Here is a 27,082-nt window from a genome sequence, read left to right on the forward strand (position 1 = left end):
TTAGATTAATTAACCTAGTTCGAGCTCTCCCAAGCTCTACCAAATCGCAACTTATGGTTATGTGATTGTCTTGCAAAATATTTTTTCATTTTTGGAGCCGCCACTAATCATTTTCGGTAGGTTGATTAGAAACCTAAATAAAATAGCGGGAGAACTATTTTATTTCTGCGAACCGGAGATTTTAAATTCGGGGATTTGGTTACGTCGGATTTCTCTAACGCCCTTTCGGTACCATTTTCATGAAAAATATTTGATTTAGCAATTTTGATGGATTTTACTTGAAATTCAAAGATGCAATTTTTTGGTTTTTTATCTTCTTTTTTATGAGAATGTAAAACATTGAACTTTGTGCGATATACACCATGGATGATTTAGAAAGAAAGAAAACGCAGTCAAGCACGAGTATTTACGGAAATAAATTAACATGTAATAATGCTAAAATTTGGAACACGTGGCATGTCTAAAATAAACAAACAAATGTTCAAACCAAACGATTACATTTTTGTAGATCGAGATGGAAAGGATTACCTTCTATTACACAAAATCTTACTCACATACACGTTATAGTTCCCTTCAAGATCTCGGAGCTGGAAGAACGCGGCTGTCGTCGAAAATGGCAAGCAATGGCGTTGTTGGGTTGCGAGGGGCGAAATATGTGTCGGGACTCGTCGAAGATGATGCTCGACTAAAACTCTTTTCTTCACTCTCGAATTTTCTCTTCTGATTTTTCTCAAGAACTCTCTTTTTCCTCTCTAAAAATTCCTCTCAAAAACTCTCTCAAAACTCTCTCAATTCTCTTCCACTCCCCCCTCCTAAAACTCTTCTCAAGAGCTCTCTACCTTCCCTATCACCAAAATTCTCTTTCTCAATTCTCAAGAACTCTCCCTCTTTTATAGCCAAATTTCTCCACCCTTCATTCTTCATCTTCATTTCTTCACCTTCCATTTTCATCTTCCCTTCTTCATCTTCATTTCTTCACCTTCCATTTTCATCTTCCCTTCTTCATCTTCATTTCTTCACCTTCCATTTTCATCTTCCCTTCATCACCTTCCCTTCATCATCTTCCCTTCTTCATCTTCTTTTGGTATTTGCAATACGGTCCCCGAAGTTCCAAGTATTTGCAATGCAGATCCTGAAATTTTAAGTATTTGCAATACAGTTCTGAAGTTTCAAATCTTCTCGGTGTATTTTTCCATCCCGTGCCTAGTCTAGACGCATGCTAAATTAAGTGTTCTGCTTGCCCAATTATATGCCAATGCAATGTACGCTAAAAATAAATATGTGAGATGATTTTTATTTAGAACTAAAATTAGTTCTAATTTTTATGCAAAAAATAGATTAGTCAAAATTTAGGCGTCAACAATTGCCCCTCTTTGAGTGGAAGCTCGTAGAGGTTCCGCTCAAAGACAAAATTGAATCCTAAATTTTGACAGTGCAAATTATGGATGAACTTTTTGGCGGGAGTTTTAATCCCATTTTTATGAAGTGATGCATGATATGCAAGACTGTAAATAACATGTGTCATAATTTTCCTTTTTCATGTTAGAGAAACCTGCACATGGATCGCATACAAGAATACTTGTTTTACCAAATTTCTCGTAAGCTAATGGTTCTCTTAATTTCCAAGCTTCTTTTTGCAGATGCAAGGATTTTAAGGTATTTGGCCTATCTGTTATCAGAGACTTCTCCCTAATGCGAGACAGCGCAAGATATGTGTGTCGTTCGAGATCACAAGAACTACGTCGTTGTGAGTCGAAAGAAGTGGAACCAAGTTCACAAGAGCTACGTCGTTGTGAGTTGATTAAATGTTGAAATCGCCAGTGCATATGTCTTCACGATTCGACAAAGGGGAAACAAAATCATAAGAGCTACGTCATTATGATTTGGTTTGGATCAAAACCATGGGTGCTTATGTCTTCATGATTTGATAAGGGAGCCGAAAATCATAAGAGCTATGTCATTATGAGCCGACTAAAGGTCAAGATCACCAGTGCATACGTCTTCGTGATTCGAGACCGAAATCATAAGAGCTACGTCGTTATGATTTGATAAGATGTCAAGATCGCCAGTGCATATGTCTTCACGACCTGACAGAAAAGAGGCATATTGCCCGAATTGAACAATATTTGATAGGAGCACCATCGAATGGAATCGATAAGTATGAAATGGGCATATTGCCCGAATTGAATCATAACAACTATCATCGGAAGAGTTGTTAATTTGAAAAGTGGTTCGGAAAACTTACCCGGGTTCTCCAAACGATTAATCAAGGAACGAAACAGATTGGTCGTATCGTACCTGGTAGGCATTTGCCAGCAAAACTTGCTCATTCAATAATCCTTGGATGAATTTCGAGACCTTGGGAGGGAACTCGAACATCGGGAATGTATTACCTATCATAGAATGTCAGAGGTAACACACACAAACATATTCAACAATGAGTATAATGCAATCACTCATACTATGGTTCATGCATAACCATTCTGTCAAGTTTGCATTACCAATTTTGTCCAGGGAGGTTCTCACATTACGAATACCTCGAATGTGAGCTGAATGGGGGGACTTCAGTCCGAAAGGGCTTTCTCTCACTCTCGAGAAAAGCTATTTATCCTGTCTGTGAGGATTCAAGAGAAATCACTCAATCTTTCCATCATCGCATTCGATAAGGATCCAAGTAATCTCGCAATTGATACGACCGAGTCGATCCGGAGGTCTTGATTAGGACCGTAATGAGGGCTAGGTCAAAGGTTTACAAAGGGGACTCTAGTTGAGTCAAGGCTTTGAAATGAATTTCTTCGTTATCCGCTCCGGGTTTACAAGTCAAGAACCCCGCAAAAAATGAGAGAGAAATAATCTTGCTCGAACTTCTTCGAGTGATGCTTAAAATCATTTAACTCTACGTTAACTCAAGTGCCCTAATCAGAAGAGACTTTGGAGAGTTATAACGTAGGCTAGGATTGGGGACCGAGGAACGAAAAGGCTCGTTTTGGCTCGGAAATTAAATGAGAAGGGGCTTGACGTTGGTGATCATCACCGACTAGTCACCGATCTTGGTCTTCTGGAAATGTCTTCGGAAAGAATACCATCATTGAATGAGGGATGGTAGTTTTCTACTGAAAATTGCACTTTGCAAACCGATTTCTTGGGGAGTCTTCTTCACAACAAGTGTCTGTCGAGGATTTGCAAGAGACACAATGCAAACATGTACATGGAATTTACAACTTAACATGCAAAACCGTACATTCAAAATTCAGAAGTACTTTACAAATGAATGTGCATTGGCCTTACTTTTGGTAGGCACTTTGCTTTTCCTATGCTTGAAATTTTCATATGAGATCGGCCTTTGCTTTTCTTACTCCCGACTCTCATTTTTATTTTTTCTTATTTTTTTCGAGAAGTGATTTTTTTTCTTTTTTCTTTGAGAGCTCTTCGACATCTCTCTATTTTGCTTTTTTTTTTGTTTTTTTTTTTCGAGAGCGGGCCCTTCTCCTTTAAGCTGAGTTTGCCTCTCCCTTTTTTATAATCCCATGATTTTGAACCAGGAATTACAACAAGCATAAACATTTACAAAGAAAAATTATGTAAACATAAAAAATCTAGCATACAAGAAATGAGTCCATTCGGGAATTCTCTGTTGACCCCACCATCTCCAATTCTAATCCTTGGGAAAATGCTATCTTCGTCCTTGGAATGAGCAAATGATCACCAACAGGGGTTTAAGAAATGAATTTGCAGGCTCAAGTGGGCTATGCAAAGAATGAAGTGTATAGGATAGAGAAGTGAATGCTCTTCATCATCCTAAGGCACTTGAATTAAAATTCGAGTATAAATGCAAAGAAACACCCGAAGATTAATGTTAGTCCGAGCAAGAAAATTTCTAACCATTTCCCTCGTGTTGCTGCTAGAATTAACCCGTCTGGACCCCGATGTGGGGTGGTTCTTGACAGGGGTAAAGAAATGAAACCACCGCTCAAAAGGGGTAATCAATGGATAACTTGTAGTGTTTAGGATAGAGAAATAAACGCCTCCGTCACTTCGGTTATCGTACCTTTCGCGAGAAAACTCTTTACCTCGGGGAATGCGGAATTTTGCCACCGTTCATCTCGCCTGAAAAAATTGGACGTGTTTGGGAAATGATTGCCTTTCATCATCCTGTCATGCCCCATTCCATACATTTGATGTATCTTATGTAGTTCATGTTCCTTATTCAGAGTTGGTAAATTAAACATGAGGAACAGTCATGCACAAACTATGCAATATATGAGTGTTTTCGAGCATATAAAATGCAGCAACTTTTTATCTTGGTGCAAGCACGTAAGAAAATTCTTAAGGGCGTGGATTGTGAGTTGCCCTTGCTCATGCAAATGAGTTGCAAAACTTCATTATCTAGTTTGAGACATGAGATTGTCAAAGGCTCCAGGAATTTCTCATTTCATTAATTTTTTCGGAGAAGGGATACTTCCCTATCCGGAAAGGCGGTGACCTTCGTAAAAATCAAAAAGGAAAGCATCAATGTACGTTCTCATGTCCTAAACGAGTTGAAACGATACCGCTTTACCCTTGTACGTATTCCTTGCAAACTTTGAATTTGAAAAGATCGATTCATCCGGATCGGATTGTATGTCCGGGACGTTATCTCTTCGGTTTTGTAACCATCTAGGCTGAGCTTCAATCGGCATTGAATCGCGAAGCAAAAAGGTTTTTATTAATCTTTGTACATTGATGCCAAATCCCGGGATCGAACCTGGGATGCCTTAGACCATTGTCATTCCCCCCAACCACCAGGTGTGTGGTGATGTTGGCGCCCACGGATTGGTTCACTTTTTGCTATATTGTTCTCAAAACAGTTGGCAATCCCCATCGAGAATAAAATAAGCATAATTTAGAGTTTGAAATGACTCGAGAGCCAATTGGGACGATACGGAGTTACCCATCTTTGAGCCCGCTTGGCCTTTTACTCGTATTCTCCCAAGTAAGGCTATTCGGAATCTCTCTTTACGGGCGTTCGGGGCGTCGTCTACAAATTGATTTGCTACTGTGCCTAGCTTAACAAGGAACTCACGCATTTGATAAGGGAGGAGAAAATTCGCCCTTTAACTCTAGGCAAATTCTAGACGGCTAGAAAGTAAAAAAATATCCCACGCAGGGAACTATACATGGAATTAAAGGAGTATTCATGCAAGATTGGTTCCACCTCTTTTGCTTGGCCATTCCAATGATCGATCGATTTTGTCTTGGATCATACACCAACGATCGTTGTTTGAGGATCCATAATCACTTGCTTCGGATCACAACTGCGGGAGGTCCTTCACTCCGAACCGGGCGATCAAGGTGGTGAGCTCATCATCAAAGTAATCTTCTGATTTTTCGAGCAATTGATACTCGAATTGGGCATTGTTACTTGCTAACACCGGCGACTGATTTCCCACTTTGTTTTCGCCATGAGCAGTCTGACTCCTTGAGCTTGAGCTCGCCGTTGCTCGGGAACTTGTAGGGATGATCAAGCGGTCCGTTGCTAGAACCACTAGCGGAAGGTTGGTATGGCCTGTATTCTTGATTGGGAAGTGGCCGGGTACCTTTTGCTCGGTAGGTTTTCCCGGTATTGATCTTCCAATCAACTTTGGTCCGGTCGCCTTGATTCCAAGCCGTAATAACTCTTATCTCTCACTCAATCTGTCATCTTTTTCTTTTCCGATATGGAGGAGCCCTCAAATCTTTTCGTTTTCTCTACGAACGAGGCAGTTATTTCCCTCCTCAAATCTTTTCGCTCCCTCCTACGGAAGAGGCGGTTATTTCCCTCTTCAAATCTTTCCGCTTTCTCTACTAACGAGGCAGTTATTTCCCTCCTCATGTCTCCTCTCCGAATCTAAATCCTCCAGTGGATCATCACATATGGCATTAATGAATGATTTGAAAGGTTTAGGCGCCATGTAAGGTTCCTCCTTATGCGCCCCGTCTTCAGATATAGCAGTAATGGTTACAACATCAAAACAACCGGCGATATCGAAGACTCCTTCATCCTTACTAGCACCAACCCGTCCGATTCCCAGCCCGAATACGAAATTAATTTTACCAAAATGATCTAGCAAAGGATTATTCTGGATATTTGGCTGTTTGTTGCCTTGGAACGAGAATGCCTTAGAATCAAGAAGATCTTGAATCCGATGCTTCAACACGATACGGTTGTCGTTGTCATGTCCAAGCTCCCCGCAGTGGTAATCACATTTCTTTGATGGATCATATCTTGGCGAGCTCGTGTTACTGGGTCGTAGAGGCTCGGAAGTCAGTAAACCTATCTTACGTAGAACCGCGAGTACTTGCGACGGGGTTCCTAGTAGAGGGGTAAACCGCCGAGGGGACCGTTGATTCTATCTTTGTCGTTGCACGCCGAAATTGGCCTGTTGCTGATTTGGAACATGTACGACCGGCGTCCGGGTCGTGGGTTTTTGGTCGTAGGTCATGTTGACCCGTGGGGCCGGCTCATTGTCTTTCCTTACCACAAACCTCTTAGTCGTTGTGGTGACATCATCGTACCAGCCTTTCTTCATACCGTTCTCGATTTCTTCAGCCATTGCGATGAGATGGCTGAATGACGTGGCAGAGAATCCCAAAATTCGGGTTCTCATAACTTGCGGCAGAGTGGAAACAAACAATTTCATGAGCTCCCTTTCGGGAGGGACTGGTTTCAGTTGAGATGCCACATTCCTCCACCTGGTAGCATACCGCTTGATTGTTTCTCCTCTCTTCATCTCAAGCTGTTCAAGATCTTCTCCGGTGGTCAGCACGTCCAAGTTAAAGCTAAAATGTTTGATGAAAGCATTAGCTGCCTTTTCCCAATCATCCATCCGGTAGATCTCAGTAGTCCGTATACCATTTCATGGCGGCTTCTTTTAAACTAGCCTGGAAAGTCCGGACCATTAGGGGGCCGTTGATCGCATACTTGTTCATTCTTGCCTGGTACATCCGGACGTGCTGAACCGGGTTGGAAGTTCCATCATACTTCTCAAAGTCGGGCATCTTGAACTTCTCCCAGCACCGTGACCTTTGCAAAGACAGACAGTGTCAACTGGGGTATGTTGTGAGTCCCCTCGACCTCTCGGATCTTCTGTTCCATTTGGGCCAACTGCTTGGCCGTATCACCATTCAACCCGGGGGCCACAGGGCTGGCTTGGGGGATTGGGACTACGGGCGGCGTGCTCGAGTTCACGCCAGTAATGATCACATCTTCTAGCGGCATTGTCGGATAGGGAGTAGCTTCTAGGGCTTTACCGACGTTGTCCGTAGGAGGAATTAGAGCAGGAATGGTTAGCGGCGGGCTGGAGGTGGATGATTGAAGTTTGGCGGCAAAGGCGGCCATCATTTCCTCCATCTTTCGGGACATCATCCCTTCAAAGCGCTCGGTCAAGGAGCCAAGTTTCTCATCCAGGGCAGCACTAACGGCGGCGTTAATGTCGGCCATCCTCTTTGCGACCGATCGAGTAATATGTGGAGGATCCGTGATAAATTACTTGTACACAATAACAAACCCAAAATGAGTACAGGGAGCAAGAATAGCGAGCCGGCCCATGGCATCCCTCTAGACTCAAACGAACAAAGTGATTATGACCAAAAGATTGAAACATGTAATTTTCAGTTTGTCCGCTTTTACGAAAAAATTCATATTAATTCGAACGTTGATCAAAACATGTCCAAATTTTACGAGCTTGTAGTTGAGAAGATGCTGAAGAACTTTTATGTTGGCCAATTGGACTAGAAATGCATGGATCAAATCAGTTTAATGTGTTTTTCCAAAAAAATCACGTTTAGAAAACTGTTATAACCGCATATTGTTGAAAAAACGAAGGGCCATCTTAAATTATGAATTTAATTCTGAAATTTTGCAAGATATTAGTTGAAACATAGGTCTACAACTTTCATGTTTGGCACTTACTCAAAGCTCGATCGTAGAATTTAGTAAAAATCGCACAACAGGAATAAGCCAAATCAGAATTGAGGACAACTGATGAAATTGTAAAAGCTACGGAAGCAAAGTGCGAAATTGGAAATAAGACAATGAAACTTCTAAACAATCAACCTAAACCATGGACCGGCCCAAAATAAAAATGAGATAACAGGGTACAAGAGACAAGAAATTACCTCTCATACGAAGAAAATACCAATCACAAAGACATGCGCATGAATTGTGAGTTTAAATCTTATTCTATCTATCCAAAAGGCTTTTGCAAAGTGAAATGATGAACGAAATGACATGTCGCAGCCTCGCGCGCAATCATCATGACTAGTCGCAACCTCGCGTTCAATAGTCATGACTAGTTGGGTCCAATCACCTCGGCTTGGTTACGTCGACAAGGGCAATTCTCATGCATAGTAGCCTCACGTGTATGAGAACGACCCTTGAGCCATTTTTTGGAAAAATTTTCGGAATCCAAATGGGATAACCTTTAGCGAAACCTTACCGCCAAGGTTAAAGAACCATCTAAATACCATCTTAAAACTATTAGTGTGACCCAGGTCCGGTCACGGGTTGTGTGCGGTGTAGTGCAAATACGATAAATCATGCACAACAATTAAAGGCAAACACCGCTTCAATGATTCAAAAGTTAAATCACAATTCCAATTCACCAAGCCTGCAAAACAAAGGGTTAGCCGATCACTCCTCCCCTTATAACTCCCAATCTGCAAAAATATTTAACACCTAAGAATGAGAATTCAACCAAAGTTTACCAAATCAAGTGATTTCTTTTTCATGAAATTATCTGGCCTAAGTCCTCTTTGGATCCCCAGCGGAGTCGCCAAGCTGTCGCGACCTTCAAAAAAATAGACGAGTTAATTTTCGGGCTAATGGATTACCTGATTAATTAATTAGATTAATTAACCTAGTTCGAGCTCTCCCAAGCTCTACCAAATCGCAACTTATGGTTATGTGATTTTCTTGCAAAATATTTTTTCATTTTTGGAGCCGCCACTAATCATTTTCGGTAGGTTGATTAGAAACCTAAATAAAATAGCGGGAGAACTATTTTATTTCTGCGAACCGGAGATTTTAAATTCGGGGATTTGGTTACGTCAGATTTCTCTAACGCCCTTTCGGTACCATTTTCATGAAAAATATTTGATTTAGCAATTTTGATGGATTTTACTTGAAATTCAAAGATGCAATTTTTTGGTTTTTTATCTTCTTTTTTATGAGAATGTAAAACATTGAACTTTGTGCGATATACACCATGGATGATTTAGAAAGAAAGAAAACGCAGTCAAGCACGAGTATTTACAGAAATAAATTAACATGTAATAATGCTAAAATTTGGAACACGTGGCATGTCTAAAATAAACAAACAAATGTTCAAACCAAACGATTACATTTTTGTAGATCGAGATGGAAAGGATTACCTTCTATTACACAAAATCTTACTCACATACACGTTATAGTTCCCTTCAAGATCTCGGAGTTGGAAGAACGCGGCTGTCGTCGAAAATGGCAAGCAATGGCGTTGTTGGGTTGCGAGGGGCGAAATATGTGTCGGGACTCGTCGAAGATGATGCTCGACTAAAACTCTTTTCTTCACTCTCGAATTTTCTCTTCTGATTTTTCTCAAGAACTCTCTTTTTCCTCTCTAAAAATTCCTCTCAAAAACTCTCTCAAAACTCTCTCAATTCTCTTCCACTCCCCCCTCCTAAAACTCTTCTCAAGAGCTCTCTACCTTCCCTATCACCAAAATTCTCTTTCTCAATTCTCAAGAACTCTCCCTCTTTTATAGCCAAATTTCTCCACCCTTCATTCTTCATCTTCATTTCTTCACCTTCCATTTTCATCTTCCCTTCTTCATCTTCATTTCTTCACCTTCCATTTTCATCTTCCCTTCTTCATCTTCATTTCTTCACCTTCCATTTTCATCTTCCCTTCATCACCTTCCCTTCATCATCTTCCCTTCTTCATCTTCTTTTGGTATTTGCAATACAGATCCTGAAGTTCCAAGTATTTGCAATGCAATCCCTGAAATTTTAAGTATTTGCAATACGGTTCTGAAGTTTCAAATCTTCTCGGTGTATTTTTCCATCCCGTGCCTAGTCTAGACGCATGCTAAATTAAGTGTTACGCTTGCCCAATTATATGCCAATGCAATGTACGCTAAAAATAAATATGTGAGATGATTTTTATTTAGAACTAAAATTAGTTCTAATTTTTATGCAAAAAATAGATTAGTCAAAATTTAGGCGTCAACACACCCCCTGCGAACAAGCTAGCCGTCCGTGACGATTATCCCAACGGCAACGCACCCGCGACACCGTTGGAGCGATCCATGCCGAGGTGACACCGACAACCGCTGCGGTTGCCACTCACTGTTCTTGCCGCCGCTCCGCACCTGTTACGGCCCCGACGAGCCCACGAGACGAGCCAACGCGGCCGCGCTGCCCCGACAATCTGCTGTATCCCGACAATCAGATTCGGCCGCGCAACGCCGTCCTTGCTTTAGTTACCGTGGTGGTCCCTATCCGACACCGAAGCAAGCTCTGCAACAGCAGCTCTCGAAGTCGCCTCGCATCATCCCCACCGAGCCGAGAATTCTCTGTTCTTGTTTTCCGGGCTTCGGCGAGGATTCGATCACCGTGACGGGCTGTGGTTCGCGATCTACCCTCCGGCCGGGTCGAGCTTCCTACATCCGAGACAATCACCGAGATGGTCCCTCACTTGGCCGAGCATATCACGTTGCCGGTCGAGCCTCTAAGCTGCGAATAATACTTATAAGCAGTGCCCCAAGATTACCAAGTTTACATATTCGAACCATAATAATAACGTAGAAGAATTTACACGCCTAATTTGAAATAATCATTCTTGACGCGGAATATGGACGTTGCAATGCTCAAGAGCTTCTAATCTTTAAGCCCTTTTAATCACTAGCTTGCCTCTCGCGTGTCGCATTCCGTGGCGGAGCTTCTCCCGTCTAAGCCCCTTTAATCACCGGTTTGCCCCTCACGTATCGCATTTTGTGGCGACTCTTTGCGTGAGGTTGTGTGAGCATTATGGTTTAGACCTCATGCGTTGCATTATGTGGCGACCATTTTGTGGAGGGACTTGAACTCTATTTAATGAGTTTGTAAACCTCCCCTCTCGTTCAACCCACACTATGCAGTCCTATATTAGACACATTAGGCAACTTTATATCTTTACTTTATTAGACCAATTTATTAATTATAATAATAATTAATTTAGCCCAAATTAGAAATAACTTTTACATTCTCTAACTTGGGCTATATTAATTAAAATTGTGCTGTATATACGCATCTTTATATTGGTCGAGATAATTCCTAATTGTCAATCTGATCCCATAAAGTCTCAAATACCGAATCATGCTAGTAACTGCACGAAAAGACACAAAGCCATCCATGGGCACAAGTATTCTTAATTTTACTGATATTGTATTCAATATGATAGTGTGCCAAACCAGTAACACATCAAATAATAGAGTAACTTTGTCCGTTATCCTCGTTGTCGGTCATGATTTTATTTCTTTATGTGTCATAAAACCTGATGTGCCATAGGAGAATATCTTTATAGTTTCAATAAACCCACATATGTCTTACATTTATAGTTAACTATACTTTATGCGTAGCTATATTAAGAAAAGAAAAGAAATTAAAATAAACCGAAAATTCAAAAAAAAAAAATCAAAATATCAGTAAAAGTTATCCACGTCAACATCAATAATTGCACATAGGACATCCATAAAGAGTATCTTTCATATACAGATTATCCGAGAGAGAGAGAGAGAGAGAGAGAGAGGAGGGATTGCCTTCTTATCTTTGTAAATGACGCCATCTTGGAGAAGCTTGTTGATCCTAGCTGGGTCGGTTAGGTACTCAACAGCACTCACGTCTGCGCCAGCGTCCATCAAGAAGCCGATTTGCCAGTACTTGCTCATCTCCCCCTTGTGCCCATTTGCTCTTTGGAAATGTTTGATGCCGATCGATCTGTTTATAGAAAGGCATATATATGGGGTTGGTTCGCCATCCAAATTGCAACTTGTTGGAGAAAAGAAAGATTCCAATTCCTTTAGAAAAGAAGGCAAGCTCAATTTATGAAAGAGTTTTTGCTTTGAATCTTGACCTAAATCCGATAGGTTTTTGACGTTTTGAAGTTCTTTGGCTGACAAATGTATTATTATTATTTTTCCTTTAATCTCGATGGAAAAAAATGTTATACATTGAGCTTTGCACATTGTGACAAAACGGAAGTCTCGAAAAATATGAACTTCTCTGTCTATCTACTAAAAATTAACATTGCTTTTTTAGGATGAATCTTATCCTAAGGGTGAGCAAAAGGAATGGATTGGAATGGGAATCGTCCGAAACATGGCGGGAATAATTAACCCACCTTTCTTCCTTCCTCCCTTTCCTCTTATCTTCTTTACTTCATCCCTAATATATGATATCAGTTACCATACAAAGGAAGACCAAAAAGGTAGGTCTTGATTGATCGTAATGATGGGTGATTTGATTGCCAATTCCAAAGAAGAGTATATTACATATTATCTCAAAGAAAACGAACAACGTTCTTTCAATTACACAAAAACCCTTGCCTAAAACTTTGTGATTTTCTCTTGAAGAACGAGCGATTGACAGATCCAAATTCTCTCCCATTTGCATCTTGGGGCTTTTAATTTGTGGCAATCGATGAATGTTCATTCTACGTGATATAATTCTTCGATTAATGACTCAAGTTGATTTAAGACATGTAATTCAGTTTAATCCGCTACATATATGTACATATATGTTATTGAAATTCATTCCTTTTACTGATATTAGAGCAATCAGTTCTTGTTTCCTAATCTTTGTGATAGCTTGTAAACGAATTACGTGAGAGACCCATTTTTCGTCAGTTCTGTATGATGATGTTTCGTGATGTTCTGTGCAATAAAAATGTTTTTTCAACATATGGTAGGAGCGGGCTCGGCGAGACAATACGATAACGAGTACGAATGGAGACAGGATCTCATCCGGTGTAATCTCACTGAAGCGTTCAACACAGAAATGAAACTTCCGACAGTTTGCTCTTTTCAGGAGACTGGTACCACAAAGGCTTTTGGTCCAGGAGTAATCTCACACCTTAAAGGAGAAACAAGACAAAGGAGAACGGGGCAATGTCTTCCTTAGATAGGGGTGTTGAAGTACTAAAAGCAGCACCAGTTACCAGATGCTTGGAGTTATCTTTGTCAAAAACCAGTTCTTGGCAATGGGGGATAGCAGTAGCTGGTAAATGATGCCAACTGGGACTGCTTTATTCCGACTAGTCGAACCTACTCACCGGCTGTTTACTGGTCCGGTTTGAAAGCCACGCAAAAACAAAATCACATGATCGTTCAGCACACAATTGGGACAATGATTTTCGTCTGAATTTTGACTCCTAGCTCAACGAAATTCGCTCATGAGTACTCTGATCCAGAATACACATTGCAACCAATCCAAGAATGGAGGGCAAATTTATGCCATATATCAAAAGAAAGATCAACCAAGGACTTTTATGCACCATCCTTCACTGCATCAGCCTTTACCAGCACTACTTGCACCTCATGTCCCATTCACTTACATCAAACATGAAAGAGGTTCTAACAAAAGCAGGGGTACGTGCAAGTTTTTGCCCTGAATTACCCAAAGGTACGTGAAGTTCTGCAATTAGTCTCCATGACAACTAGGTCATCAGTTGGCAGATGGCCAGTCCAACACGTTTGGCCAAAGAAAAACCCCATTCACCAGCGATGTTGCCTAATAATGCAGTACCATGAATCAAAAAGCATCAAGCCTACTACAACTTTTACTACTCCAGCCCAAAAAAAAGAAAAAAAAAAGAACACTTGTACTGCACGCTCTTCTAAAATCAAATTTAAAAAAAAAAAAACATCAGCCAAGAAAATGGGGCAACATATTGCTCTGGCAGTATACCGGTGATGATAATTAATATAGAACACCTGGCGAGATGGTTCACAAGTTCTGGTCATCTGTCCTTCCTCTATCCCCACTGCAGCAATAAAAATGGGGCAGCTTGACACGACCGCATACCCTGGAACTAAGACAAGCAAAATATACAATTGAAGATATATATCAACATGTTTTACTTTTGCCAAGGCACAAGGGGTATTACAAATAGAATAAGTAATGTGTTTAGCAAATAAGAAGTCGAAAATACAATCAAGGTGTGGGATATGCTCTTTGAGTTCATGGGTTGGTGTTCAAGTCTCGTCACCAGCAGTCCATCACAACTAAAAGTAAAAGCTAACTTTGAATAAATTGTTTTCTATTTAATAAACTAAACTGAAATGAGGTTTGGCTGAGCCCAATCCTTTAAAGGGTTCAGATTCGACCAAACTGAATTTAACAATTAAACCATCTAACTTTGAATAAATTGTTTTCTATTTAATAAACTAAACTGAAAAGACGTTTGGCTGAGGACAATCTTATAAAGGGTTCAGATTCGACCAAACTGAATTTAACAATTAAACCATCTAACTTTGAATAAATTGTTTTCTATTTAATAAACTAAACTGAAAAGACGTTTGGCTGAGGACAATCTTATAAAGGGTTCGGATCCGACCAAACTGAATTTAACAATTAAACCATCACACACACAATTAAAACAGATTGAAGCAGGTTACTGGCTCTCTCTCTCATGGTGATACAGGGACTATACAGTTGAAGACATAGAGTGCTAGAGATTGATATATTATCCGTAAGATCCTGCTTCAGCAGTTTAGTCTTTAAGAAAGTGATATAGAAAACTCCTCGAGTTACAACACACCGCATCAAGTCACAAAAATGACATTGAAAATTGAAAATGCAATTGTTTTTCTTGAATATCCCATCATTCCTTCATTTTAAAAAATTGTACAAACAGTAAAAAAGAGATATAAATAATAATGCAAAGATACTTACGTGGATCGAACTATAACTGGAACGGGTTTCAGAGCCTTCGGTCCATTCCTAATACCTTTCTTGTGGCGGGAAACCTGCATTGTTATTAAATAGAAGCCAGTAATAACCCAGACACCATAAGAACTACTATCTCCAAATTGATCATCTACAAGCACAATCATGCACATATTTGCATTATGGACAAGAATGAACCTAATGTAAACCAAAGGCACAATGAGGTGTCGCACATCAAATTAATCTAAACGGTATAGGCAATTAACTGACCCACAGAAAGTCATAATTGGAGTTGATCGCAACTGTAGACAAAGTAGAAAGATGCAATGGCCAACAAAGGAAAAATCAATGTTGACCAAGGAAAGCGAGAGCATCAGGACAAGGTGCAATAGAATATAACATGTCAACTTTCCCACAGAGCTTTCCCTACACTGACTAGATTTAAGTTTAAGCCACCTTCAAAACAAGGAGAATGCATAGAAAAGATTCCAAAGGGTTACAAGTGACATAGTTTACAAGATGAATAAAATTATACATCGCTTGAGTTCCATCGAAACCAAATTATGCAAAACTTTAACCAACTTTATTGAACTCAATCCAAGCCATTGGCTTTGTACTGTAAATGACAAAGTACCATATGAAGACAATTCAATTTCTAAGCTACCTTTCTTTCTGTATTCTTGATGGTCAGCATAGTGGATCCTCGCAATAGATAGTTTACCTCCATTATGAAAGCCCCTTTCGGAGTCCGGGATCAGTTCCAAGACATTGTGGGACATAGAAGGTGCCCACAGCGAAATTAATATTGTGGATAATGGGAATGCAATGAAGTTCCACTGTCCATCTTGTGATTACAACATAAACGAATTAACCATCTACAGCAAGAATGGCTAATGACAGGAGAACAACTATCAATAAAACCTCAAGCCACCGAAGACAACCACAATTTTCCTACATCTTTCTTGACATCCAATGTATTCTTTCCGCACATAGCATTAAAAAGAAAATTTCCATATCTCCTTTACTGCTTTTCTACCGACCTCTGCTTATCTCCGGCAAGAAAAGCCAAATGATCATAAAACATCCCAAAAAGGCCGAAAAAGCAAAAGAAAATGCTTATGAGACAATGTTTTTTTATCCGAAAGGCATCCTTGCTAACTTCATCAGTTAATGTGGCTACTAATCTATCAGCCCATATCACATCCGCTCTTGTTATCGGTGATCTAACATTACGGATGCGAATTTAGTGAAGTTCCCATCTCAAAGGCTAAAACGAATAGGATAACTACTGACCCCATATCGACACTCTCGAGAACATCTTTTCATTCCACAAGAAGCGGCAGCTTTTAATCATCGTGACTAGACACGTCTACTAATCGGAAAAATGACCACATACATCTGTGAGACACATGAAGGATGACCGTCAAACTTTAGTCAACAACAAATTTCTTAAAAGATCATACGAAATATGCAGAGAGCAAAACCAGAGTCAAGAATCAAGAACAGTATCCATACACAAAACCCCCCTTAAAACCCACTGACGGAATGGACACATCGACAAAACAAAACTTCGTCAAGGCAATACCTTCTTCTTCGGAACGGCCATGAGCTCCATGGCCCCTCCTATACCGAATCTTGGGAAATCCATCCACACGCGGCTGTCCTCCGGCAACTGGCCGTGTTCTGGCAAGACCAACGGCGGAGACGCGACGACGGGGGAGACGAGGTTATACAAGGGCCCGGGTCGCGCCACGGCCTGAAATCCGCGACTGGGTCCTAGCATCGACCCGCCGCTATGGCCGGCGACGACCCTTTGAACTGCCCTGTGTAACGCCATTCAAGAAGCTCTTTCTTCTGCTGGTTGCCTTTAATTGTGAGAGAGAGCAAACATTTCTTTATATTAGTGGTAGATGCAAGTGTTGACACATTAAACACGTGAGTCAGGTCGGGTTTGGCTGGGCTGAAAATGGAACTGACCCAAATTGACCTATTTTACTTATATTGACCCGCTTTTGTGTAAGGCAAGTCTAACGATATGTAGCTGACCCAACTCGTACTCAATCCACACTTGATCCAAATCGAGCTTAAGTTGTCGGCAAATTTTCCCCTTATATATGAGAAAGAAATAGCATGCTGGAAATAGCAATCAAACCAATTTGAAAACAAATTAATACGAAAAGCTTACATGATATTAACTTACTAAAAAGTTAGCAAACTTTTTTAGCATTGATGTTAATCATCATATTAATAGCTTCATTCTTATTATTGTGAAGAATTTACAGTAGTTTGCTACCTTCTATAGCGCCCATGGCAGCTGGAGCAGCGAGTAGAACACAAGTGTTTCCCACATAGCTAGGTGCTGGTGCAACACATCATCCTGGACAAACCCGGTTGCCCTGTTGCTTCGGTGGATCGAGAGATGGGGGATGCAAGATCCAGGAAAGGAATCACGCGGCAAGAAAAGAGAAAATGGGTTTAGTGAGAGAAAGAGGGAGCCATTGAATTTTGAACATATGGGTTTAGAGAGAGAGAATGAAACGAGAATTTTATCGCGCGGTCGCTAGTGTGGAGGCTTGGTCCATCTATACAAAGAAATAACACTTGTTAATAAATAGCTCATGCCTTTGGTACGTAAAGATCATACGCAATACATATTCTTCGACAAATCACTAATTAAAAAAAATTGCGCATCGATTGTGATAATTCAATGATAATATTAAAATTAATTTTTTTTATTTTATTAAAATTTAAATGCTATCATCAAAATTAAATGTTGTACCTTGATTATTACCTTTTTTTCATCAATAAGTCATCCCCAAATAATTGACAAATGCAATTTACATTATAACACATCAATCCAGCTTTAGTCTTCAAAGGGAAAAGAGAATGGTACCTCCGTGAAATCAACAAAATCAACCGCAAAAGTAAGGAGAGGAAAATTGACGATAAAAATTAGTATCGTCATGGTGCTAGAATAAGACCGGAAAAGCTAATATATTCTCGTTACTTGGTCAATTTTATTCACGAGGATCGTCCTAATGCTAAAATTACCCTTTGAAAAATACAAAAAAATTACGGTTTTTTTTATTATTACTACTCTACTCATTACTATTAGTGGTAGTCTGGTACATACAGGTGTTCACATGTTAAACAGGTGAGTTGGGTTGGATTTGAGTGGGCTGTAAATGGGTCCGACCCAATTTGACCTTTTTTTACTTATGTTGACCCATTTTTACGTAACACAAGTTTAACGGTCTATACACGACCCAACTCGTATTCAATCCACACTCGACCCAATTCGAGCTTCGGTTCTCAGCAAAATTTTTCCCCTTATATGCAAAAGAAATAGCATATTGAAAATAAAAATCAAACCAATTGAAAACAAATTCATATGAAAAGCTTACATGATAACAAATTACCAAAAAAAATTAGCAAACTTGTTTAGCATTGATGTTAGCCATATACTAATAGCTTCATCCTCATTATTGTGGAGAATTTTCAGTAGTTTGCTACCTTCCACAGTGCTCGCAGTAGCCGGAGCAACGCTCAAAACATGAGTGTTTCACAATTTGCACCCAGTAGGTGTGCCCAGGTAGACAGCTCTCATGCTCATGCCACTAGCTCGTGAGCTCAAGTCCACAGAGGCCAGGCTAGATCCCTCTAGGCTAGGCCCAAGAATTCGGAGCCTATGCCCGAGTCACTAGCACCTGGGCTCAACAGCATCTGGGCTCAATTCTATCGAAGCTGGGCCTAGGGTACCCGACACCCATGCTTTGTTTCCAGTGGTTGGGTCCGGAAATCTCGATTGTCGAGTATCCATTTTATCACATGGATGGTGCATGTCGCTTAAAAGAAAATAAAATCAAGTCTCCCTTTTCAATGGATGGAACCCAATTTCTAATTCGTTTTCAAATTTCAGCCGAACATCGGAAAATATTATTATTTCTCTGAAAAATGACTTCTTGGAAATATCTTCCGGAAATGTCCGAGTTCCCCCGAAACCAAGCTCGTGATCCGGCATCCCAAACCCAGTAACCCACACAGACTCAGCCATGCAGAGCGTGAGATAGCGGCCAAGGGAGCTCGAGCACATTTTGGAATTCAACGTTCTTCTCAAACAGGATCCCTCCCTGGTCAGACCAACGAACATTGGCTAATGTCCTTCTCACTTCTCATTTTTCAATATTGCGACACTTTTGCTTTATCAGAAGTTGATTTTTCTACTTCTGGAGAGAAGTAAATTTTTTTTCTTTGATTTTACTTTTTCAAATGGCTCTAAAATTATTTCTGAAACAAAAAAAAGGAAAAATCCGGAAGTAGAAAAATGAAGTTGCGTAACCATACGAATTTCTGCTCCATAACCACTTTTGAAGCAGAAATTCTATTTCAAAAGTGTTGTCATGCGTGCCCTTAGTAACAAGGAAAAAAAAAGTTAGGGAAATGTCTTGGAGTAAATGACTAAAAAGTCTAAATAAGTACATGAGGAGGTAGAACAAATCCAAAATTGTGACATCGATTGAGGTATAGAGTATCTTTATTCAATGAAATCATGTCAACTTAGACCCGTGTGGGTGCTCTTGTTTCAACCAAATTGTTATGCTCTTTATTTTACTAAAATTCTATACTTTAACTCTTTTTTTCTTTTGTAGCACTAGAACAAGTTCAAAGAATCTATTGCGGCTTTTGAGTGCTTATTCTTGTTTCAACCGAATGAGATGTTTTGGAGTCTTAAGTTTCCATCGTGGTGGTCCGATCCGTTTCATCATCTCGTGTTTCCTCTATTTTTCAAATGCCAATAGTTGTTTTAGAATTATTTCCCACAGCTGCTGTCCTTCCCTTTGCGTTTATGCTTGTAGATTTCTGTAGTTGTCCTTCCTCTTTCTGATATCCGCGTGCCATGATCAGTGATGTGAACTTAACTCTGCATCTACTTCTGCATTGTTCAAATGAACAAACTCGTTACTAGTCTGTCTGCAGTTTAAGCTTATTAAGAGTCTCTTGTACTGTTCATAACAAAGTTTCAGCGCCCAATCGAGTCACGGTGAAATTATAATGGCACACACTACAAATTCACACTTTTTTCTAAGTTAAGTAGACCAAGACGTAGTTTAGTATCAACGGACATTGTGCTGTGGATTTCAGTTATCTGTGACTTGTTTGAGTGTAAAAAATTGTGCTAATTCGAAACTGAAGTACGTGCATCGGAAGTATGGGAACAAACAGTGTTTTTAATAAAACAATAAAATAAATGGGTACCACAAACTCTGCCTTAAAAACAAGAGTCTGATCTCCTTTTTAATTTCCACCTTTTTGTTTTTATGCCTAGATACTGCAATTATGATATGAACTTGCCGCTCCTTTGATTTGCTTAACGGGCTGAGTACTAAAGTGCTAGAAAAGGGAATGCATAACCTGAGGCAAACCAAACATTTTGTTATTTGTGCACGTGCTGGTGTTTGATTGCCCAAAATTTTGTCCCATAAAGCGTTGCTAGCTTTGTTGCCCCTAATAGAATTTTTCCTTGAGCTTTAGTGGCATTCGACATTCACACAAGACTCAAAATACACTTCTGCACTTGATCCATTATACTTCTACTTGATAAGTGAGATATGGATCAATTCCGCCATCTGTTTGCCAAATGGATTCAAGGTATTGAAAGTGGTTACCTGTTGAGATTGCTTGATTTCCAATTCTTGCGATTGTGTTGTTTGAGTCCTGAGTATATTATGTTAACTATATTCCCAATGCCCTTGAACATTCAATCTGATAGTATACGCCCATATTTGGCATTCTTTCGTTTATTTCCTAAACAAAAAGAAGGATATAGGAGAATTTTATATCCAATCCGATTAAAGGCAGCCTTGGGGTTTACTCATGGCAAATGCAAAAGATCACAGTCTTTTTTCTCGTTCTGATAAATTGGAGTAGGTTGTGTTGCGGGCAAATAGTTACATATTTCTAGCATTTTCCTGTAAGCAAGAGTCCTTAGCCAATTGTTTAGAAGGAAGAGGCAGAAAAATAGAGAAGATTGAGTCTTTTATATTATTTAATGGATGTCATTTCAAGATGATGGAAAGCTTAGGCTTTCATCAAGTGAGCTTATTTTGAAGTTGGTGAAGGTTTGTCAAGATTTGTCAGCATGTTTAGAGCCTCTCAGAAGTTTCAGAATTAACAATCCTTGTGGAAGGTGCTTCACAGGCTTGATTTGGTTTTGACACTTCGTTATCTTGTTGTGTTTTGGTGTGACTTGTCATCTTTGGTATGTCTTGTATTTGTTTTATCGCGGGAGGTCGTGCTACAGTGTTTAGGGCCAGATGTTTTGTGCTTAGGGCAAGGTACATACTTGTTTCTTAGTAGATAAGGTGGACTATTTGTTCCTGTAACGATTGGTTTTGTGTTGGTACTCTTGCTGTGCCTTTAGCAATAAATTTCTTATACATAAAGGTTTCTATCACCTTATTTCACTTGATTTTCTAGTGGCTCCCCCTGATAGTTCATTGTACTTTTTGGCCATTTTTCTTTTGTTGGATTCTGAGCTGTTTCTTCCTTTTCTTCTAATGTGAAATACTACAATGTTGTGGAAAAAATGAGTTGTCTCTTGTGATTGTTCATGCGTCTACTTTCTTATACATTTACCACCATTTACATGAGTAGTTTTCTAAATAAGAAACATGGTAGATAGTATGAATAATAGGGGAATTTTGATATTATTTAGGGACAATTTCAAAGAAGAGTTTGAAGTGAGGTCATTTTCTCAAAAGAGGGTCTACAGTGGACTTTCTCTCAAATAATGGCCTAAAGTGGCAAACTTAATCTCAAACAAAGGCCTGATCTCACTAAAAGTCAAATCTTATTTTTAGCTAGTGATACTTTCGTATAAGGGTTTCTAAAAAAATTTCTTTCTTTTTTCTCTTTTTGTTATTGTTTTCTTTTTCTGTCTTTCTCTCTCTCATTTTTTTTTTCAATCGTCTCCCTCGCCCCTTCATTTTACTCTTCAAATCTCCTCTTCCAAGGTCCTTTAATCTCTGCCCGCTAACCTCACCATCAGTGCCCTCAACTTGGTCCGCCACTACCCTTGGCAGCAAATCAGAGCGCCTTCGTCATCAGATGGAGGTCAATCTGAGCCCTAAATTGAGCACAAAGGAGTCGAGATTTGGCGCTCGTCCTCGATTTGAGACCCATATCTCTTCTTCGTAGTTGAGCATTGGTGATGGCCAAAGATGAAGCTAGGAGTTGTAAGCCATTAGCTCGTCATCCTCAATGCTCCAACTCAGATTCGTCCTCGAGCAAGTTCTCGTCAGTCTCAACAATGAGAAGCTGGATTTAATATAGGTTTTTGTGGCTGGATTAATCTCTTCGATCCCTTCAAGAGATTTCTCTTGAATCTCTTGATGTATACGGTTGTGATAACATGATATAGCTGTTTCGGACCTTAGTAAGTCCTAAAACTGCCACATCTAAGGCCCGTTTGGACCTCGAGATCCCTTATATGTAAAGCAATTAAAGGGTATTCGCCATCATCAGGGGAGGAAAAGATATAATGACAATTAGGGGGCTGGCGGTGGAGAGTGTCGACTCCACATCTGCTGGGTAGACCTGTATAGTAGCGACTCGCGCTCGGGGTGAGTCATCGGAGCTTCAACTCCTAAGTTGTCAACTCCGCATGAGTGTCTGATCGATTTCCAAATCTTGGAAGGATAGAAGTCAGGTGCTGGAATGAACCGTGGAGATGATAAGCAGAGCGGGACAAGGCCAAGAAGGAAGCATAATGACTCTGTAAACAACACCCCTTCATCCTTCCGTTCTTCAATTTCTCTCCCAAAGCTGAAGGACTTGTAGCTACACAATTTACCCCAGCTGAAGAGCATATGTGAAGTCCCAATTATTTGCTATTCCATGACAGTTATAGTGGTATCCAAATGCTCAGAATTGAATAGGATTCCTTTGCAATTGGGATTACGTGATATTGAGAGGGACAAGTAAAAGGAGAGAGAGAGAGAGTAAGAAAAAGCACCTCTAAATATCAACAATCACCGTATTTTAGCGGTTGTAAATTAAGATGGAGGTGATGCAGAGCCAAGGAGGCTCGAGGAAGATGAAAGAAAATGAAGAAAGAAAGAAAGAAAAGAAAAGAAATAGATAAAAAGAGAAAAGATGAAGAAAAAAGAAAAGATAATTAAAAAGAGGCCATTGGGCAAAAATACCTCTACCCACATATAGGATTTGGTCAACCGATGAACTCAGGTCCTTCTTTGAGAGTAAGGTGGCTACTTTAAACCCTTATTTGAGATGAGGTCGAGTATGGGCCCTTTTTTGGAAAAACGGCTTTACTTCAGTCCCTTATTTGAAATTTTCCTATTTTGATAGAGGGTTTGATTTGGGAAAAGACTATTCAATTGAGACACGTTGGATATCTTTCGATCGGTTATATTTGTGTTTGAACAAGTTAAATGAATAACCTGATTATTCTGGAAGAACGCAAAAAAATTTGCTTACCAAGCAAGAAAGCGCGTAATAAAGTTCAAATTCTAACAGCAAGAAGTTTGCTGCATCTATCAGAAGTATAGTACTAAACTTAGTTCTTTATGGTTATCTCATTATATGTTATTTGAACCAATGATCCTTGCATTGCATTGCATTTAACTCTGCCTATGTCTGTTTACATAGCTTGTCCCAAGCTAGGGTAAAGAAGGAGGGTTGCGTTAGGCGTTGTGAATATCCTTAGTGTGTATGCCTCCCAAGTTGGACTGCAAGCATCTGATAAGAACAGATTTTGGGAAGAACTGGAGGAGATTTTAAGGGGGATACCACACAAGGAGAAGATATTTGTAGGAGGAGATCTAAATGGACATGTTGGTCAAAAGTAGTGGAGGTTTTGACATAATTCATGGAGGTTTTGGCTATGGGACTAGAAATGAGGCTGGCGAAGACATCTTGAGCGTGGCATTAGCTTATGATTTGATGTTGACAAATACCTCTTTAGGAAAAGAGAGTCACATCTAATCACTTTTCGTAATGATCAAAATTGCAGCCAGATTGATTTCTTTCTTGCTAGAAGAGAGGATAGAGCCCTATATGTAGATTGCAAAGTCTATCCTGGAGAATGCGAAGCTACACAACATAAGAGGTTCGATATAACAAAGTACAGCAAATGTAGAGAAGTGCTTAGAACCCAAGAATAAGATGGTGGAAGTTAAATGAGGCAAAAGGAACAGTTTTTAAGGAAAGAATGCTTCCCGAAGGACCGTGGCGACTAGAGGGCGAAATAAATATGTTGTGGAACGAGATGTCTAACTGCATTAAAAGAGTGGCAAGAGGGGTGTTAGGGGAAAGCAAAGGGAATGGACATTAAACAAAGGAAACTTGGTGGTGGAATGAAGAGGTGCAGGAGGCAATTAAACAGAAGGAGGGTTTCGGATGTTTGCATAAATGTCCTAATGAAGAGAATTTGCAAAAGTTTAGGTGGACAAAATCCCTCTTACGTTAAAAGGAAAATTTTATAGAATAGCAGTAAGACCTGTAATCCTATATGGAGCTGAATGTTGGCCAACATATAGGCAGCCTGAGTATAAAATGGGAGTAGTGGAAATGAGGATGTTAAGGTGGATGTGTGGTCATACAAAGATGGATAAAATAAGAAATGAAGATATTCGAAGAAAAGTTGGAGTAGTACCAGTGGCAGATAAGATGAGAGAACATAGATTGAGATGGTTTGAGCATATTCTTCGAAGACCCCTAGATGCTCCGGTAAGAACATAAATCTGTTACCGAAAGCATGACATGAAGAAAAGAAGAGGGCGGCCGAAACTTACCTAGGGGAAAGTAGAAAAATAAGATTTAATGGAGTGAGAAATATATTGGCGTACAGCTTGCCTTAAGACGGAGTGGAGAAAAGTAATTAGAATTGTGGAGGGGCAGAATTCCTATGTTCCGGACTACCCTTTCTAGTCTTTTTTCCTTATATATTTTTATTTTTAGATAACTATTTCTTTCCCTCAATTGATCTTGCTTTTATTTTATTCATTTTTGGGTTCGTCAACTGCCGACCTCAATTTGTTTGGGATAAAAGTGTTGTTGATGTTGATGTTGATTCTTGCATTGCATTTCTGTAAAAATTCGAGTTGGAAGCATAGCCAAACTTTTTTATATCTGGGGAGGCTATATACATTAGACAAGAAGTTTTTCATTTGTATTGTGAACAGAAACAAGATAATCGTATCCAACATACCCTATGTCCTAGTTGAACTCCTTTATTTTTAGTAGTATGTGTATGAGCTAATAGCAAGTTACCAAGTGTTGCTTTCTGATGATTTATTTTATCATGGCAAAGCAATATTTATGATGCCTTTAGGTCCATTGCTATCTATATAAGTGTGAAAGACCTGGAAGTTGGATCCAAGAACTGCTTGTTGGCTTTTTGTATTTTAGTCCACCATTTTGGTTGATAGATTAAAAGAAAATGGAGTTTGGTTGTTGATGGTTCCCAGCAATGTTGGGCAGGAAATCAAGTCCTTTTTTGTTGTGCTCTTCTGTTGGAGCGCTTTGCATGCGCCCTCTGATTTTTTGCTTTGATTGATATGTGTGTTGGCATGATATAGGTTTTAGATATCAGAAATTCGTTTGTCTTCATGGCTACTTTTTTGGGGTTGGCCATGTACTGAATGGCACAACAAAACGACTGATGAAGGATGAAGTTGGTCATCCGGAAAAAGGAAAATGAGACATGGTGGTAAATGAAGCTTTCTACAACCACCTATAAAAGGGAAAACAGCATCACTTTAGTATCCACATGTTACGCAAAAGAAGGAAAATTCGAGACACCATTAATTTTGTGTATTGGCTTCTTGACACTTCTTGTAGATCTAGTGAAAAGTCTGCGCGATGCACGGTTCTGGGACGAATACACATTAGTATGTACGACTTGGATATCTCTGAATCAGATGTGTTTCTGCATATTATGCAGTATGGTACTCCGTATCCGTAAGGAGCTGGTTCAGGTTCACTTGCATGGTGTCGAGAGATTAGCCTTCGTGCAATTGAATTTCATGAGCTTATTTTGGATTTTACATCGTCTAGCATATTTGAAATTTGCAGAACATCTTGTTCATGACACCCCACTGTTCACAGTCTTTATTCGAATGATTCAATAGACTAACTGCATTTTCGCTGCTAGCGATGTGCTTGTGTAATCAATATTGATTTATACCCCATTTATTCATGTCTCTCTTGGATGAATTGAAGAAAATTACATTGAGAATGCACGTTCTAACACGTAAAGCTGATCTCGGGTGAAATTACTTTCATGACAATGAATTTACGCCAAGCCACTTGGAGATGATCCCAATAAGGGAAATTTATTCCTAGACATGGTCTATTTCTATCTGGCGTAGTAATTTACTGAACCTCCATAGATAAGATAGATGGATTCCCGCCAAATATATGCATGCTTACTAGATACCCTTCTGCTAATAACATTCATTGTAAGTGCACATTATAGGAAAAGGAAAAATTCGAACGAATTGCATGCGGATTGACGCAGGGGGAGGGGGTGTTTCGATTCTTGGGGACCGTCGGATAAAAAACAGAGAGAAACTCGCCCCTTAATCGAAGAGTCTTTGAGTTTGTTTGTGAATTTACGACATTTATACAGGAGTTGTGAAAAGTTGCAAGAATATTACAACTCGAGAGGCCATAGAACCGCGCAGGGAGAGGGTGAGAAATTCATGGAGGGGTCACATGTAGAGAAACCACAAAATGGCAATCATAAAATTATGGATCACCCAAATTCCTGTTGAAAAGAAAAAATATTCGCATGGAGAAAACCGTATTGCTCACCCGATCCTTGTTATGACGACTTCGGTCACGCCAACAGATTTATTTGCCCCGACGTGTTGCAAAAACTCGCTATAGAGAATGATCCAATCCGAAGAATAATCAGATAATGTTTTGCATCAATAATTCAACCATGATGGTGAATCGGTAGTGCAGGCCCAGCCGCCCATGTTTTTTCCGTAGGGCGACTGGGCAAGCTTAGGCACTTGCCTAGGCGCAAAGAGCATTCATGTTGAGTATGCTCAAAGTCGGATGTTCCGAATCTCATGATTTACTTGTAACGAGAATAATATCTTGAGATCGGCACTTGTGGCTTCCGAATTCCGGTATA

At 39.8% G+C, this 27,082-nt stretch overlaps 2 protein-coding genes across 4 annotated transcripts in view; one reads left to right on the plus strand and one right to left on the minus strand.

The window, feature by feature from the left end:
* LOC125316544 overlaps positions 1 to 16,787 on the minus strand; it is a 35,737-nt gene extending 18,950 nt beyond the window's left edge. The window contains exons 1-4 of one of the 3 annotated variants that reach the window (XM_048285145.1): positions 16,505 to 16,787; positions 14,926 to 14,999; positions 13,937 to 14,056; positions 13,606 to 13,902 (exon numbers count right to left, since the gene is read on the minus strand). In XM_048285145.1, the coding sequence (XP_048141102.1) occupies positions 13,978 to 14,056; positions 14,926 to 14,999; positions 16,505 to 16,756 (405 nt within the window). In that variant the 5' untranslated portion in view covers positions 16,757 to 16,787 and the 3' untranslated portion in view covers positions 13,606 to 13,902; positions 13,937 to 13,977. Of the gene's footprint in view, positions 1 to 13,605; positions 14,057 to 14,925; positions 15,000 to 16,504 lie in introns of those variants that run through there. The other 2 variants (XM_048285144.1, XM_048285146.1) reach the window with 2 other exon arrangements.
* LOC115734008 (DNA-damage-repair/toleration protein DRT111, chloroplastic) overlaps positions 1 to 25,710 on the plus strand; it is a 63,756-nt gene extending 38,046 nt beyond the window's left edge. The window contains exon 4 of the mRNA XM_048285129.1: positions 25,532 to 25,710. The gene's annotated coding sequence lies outside the window, so the exon portion shown is untranslated. The remainder of the gene's footprint in view (positions 1 to 25,531) is intronic.
* The last annotated feature ends 1,372 nt before the right edge of the window (positions 25,711 to 27,082 follow it).

This window comes from Rhodamnia argentea, chromosome 9 (genome assembly GCF_020921035.1).
Source record: "Rhodamnia argentea isolate NSW1041297 chromosome 9, ASM2092103v1, whole genome shotgun sequence".
NCBI classification, from domain to species: domain Eukaryota; kingdom Viridiplantae; phylum Streptophyta; class Magnoliopsida; order Myrtales; family Myrtaceae; genus Rhodamnia; species Rhodamnia argentea.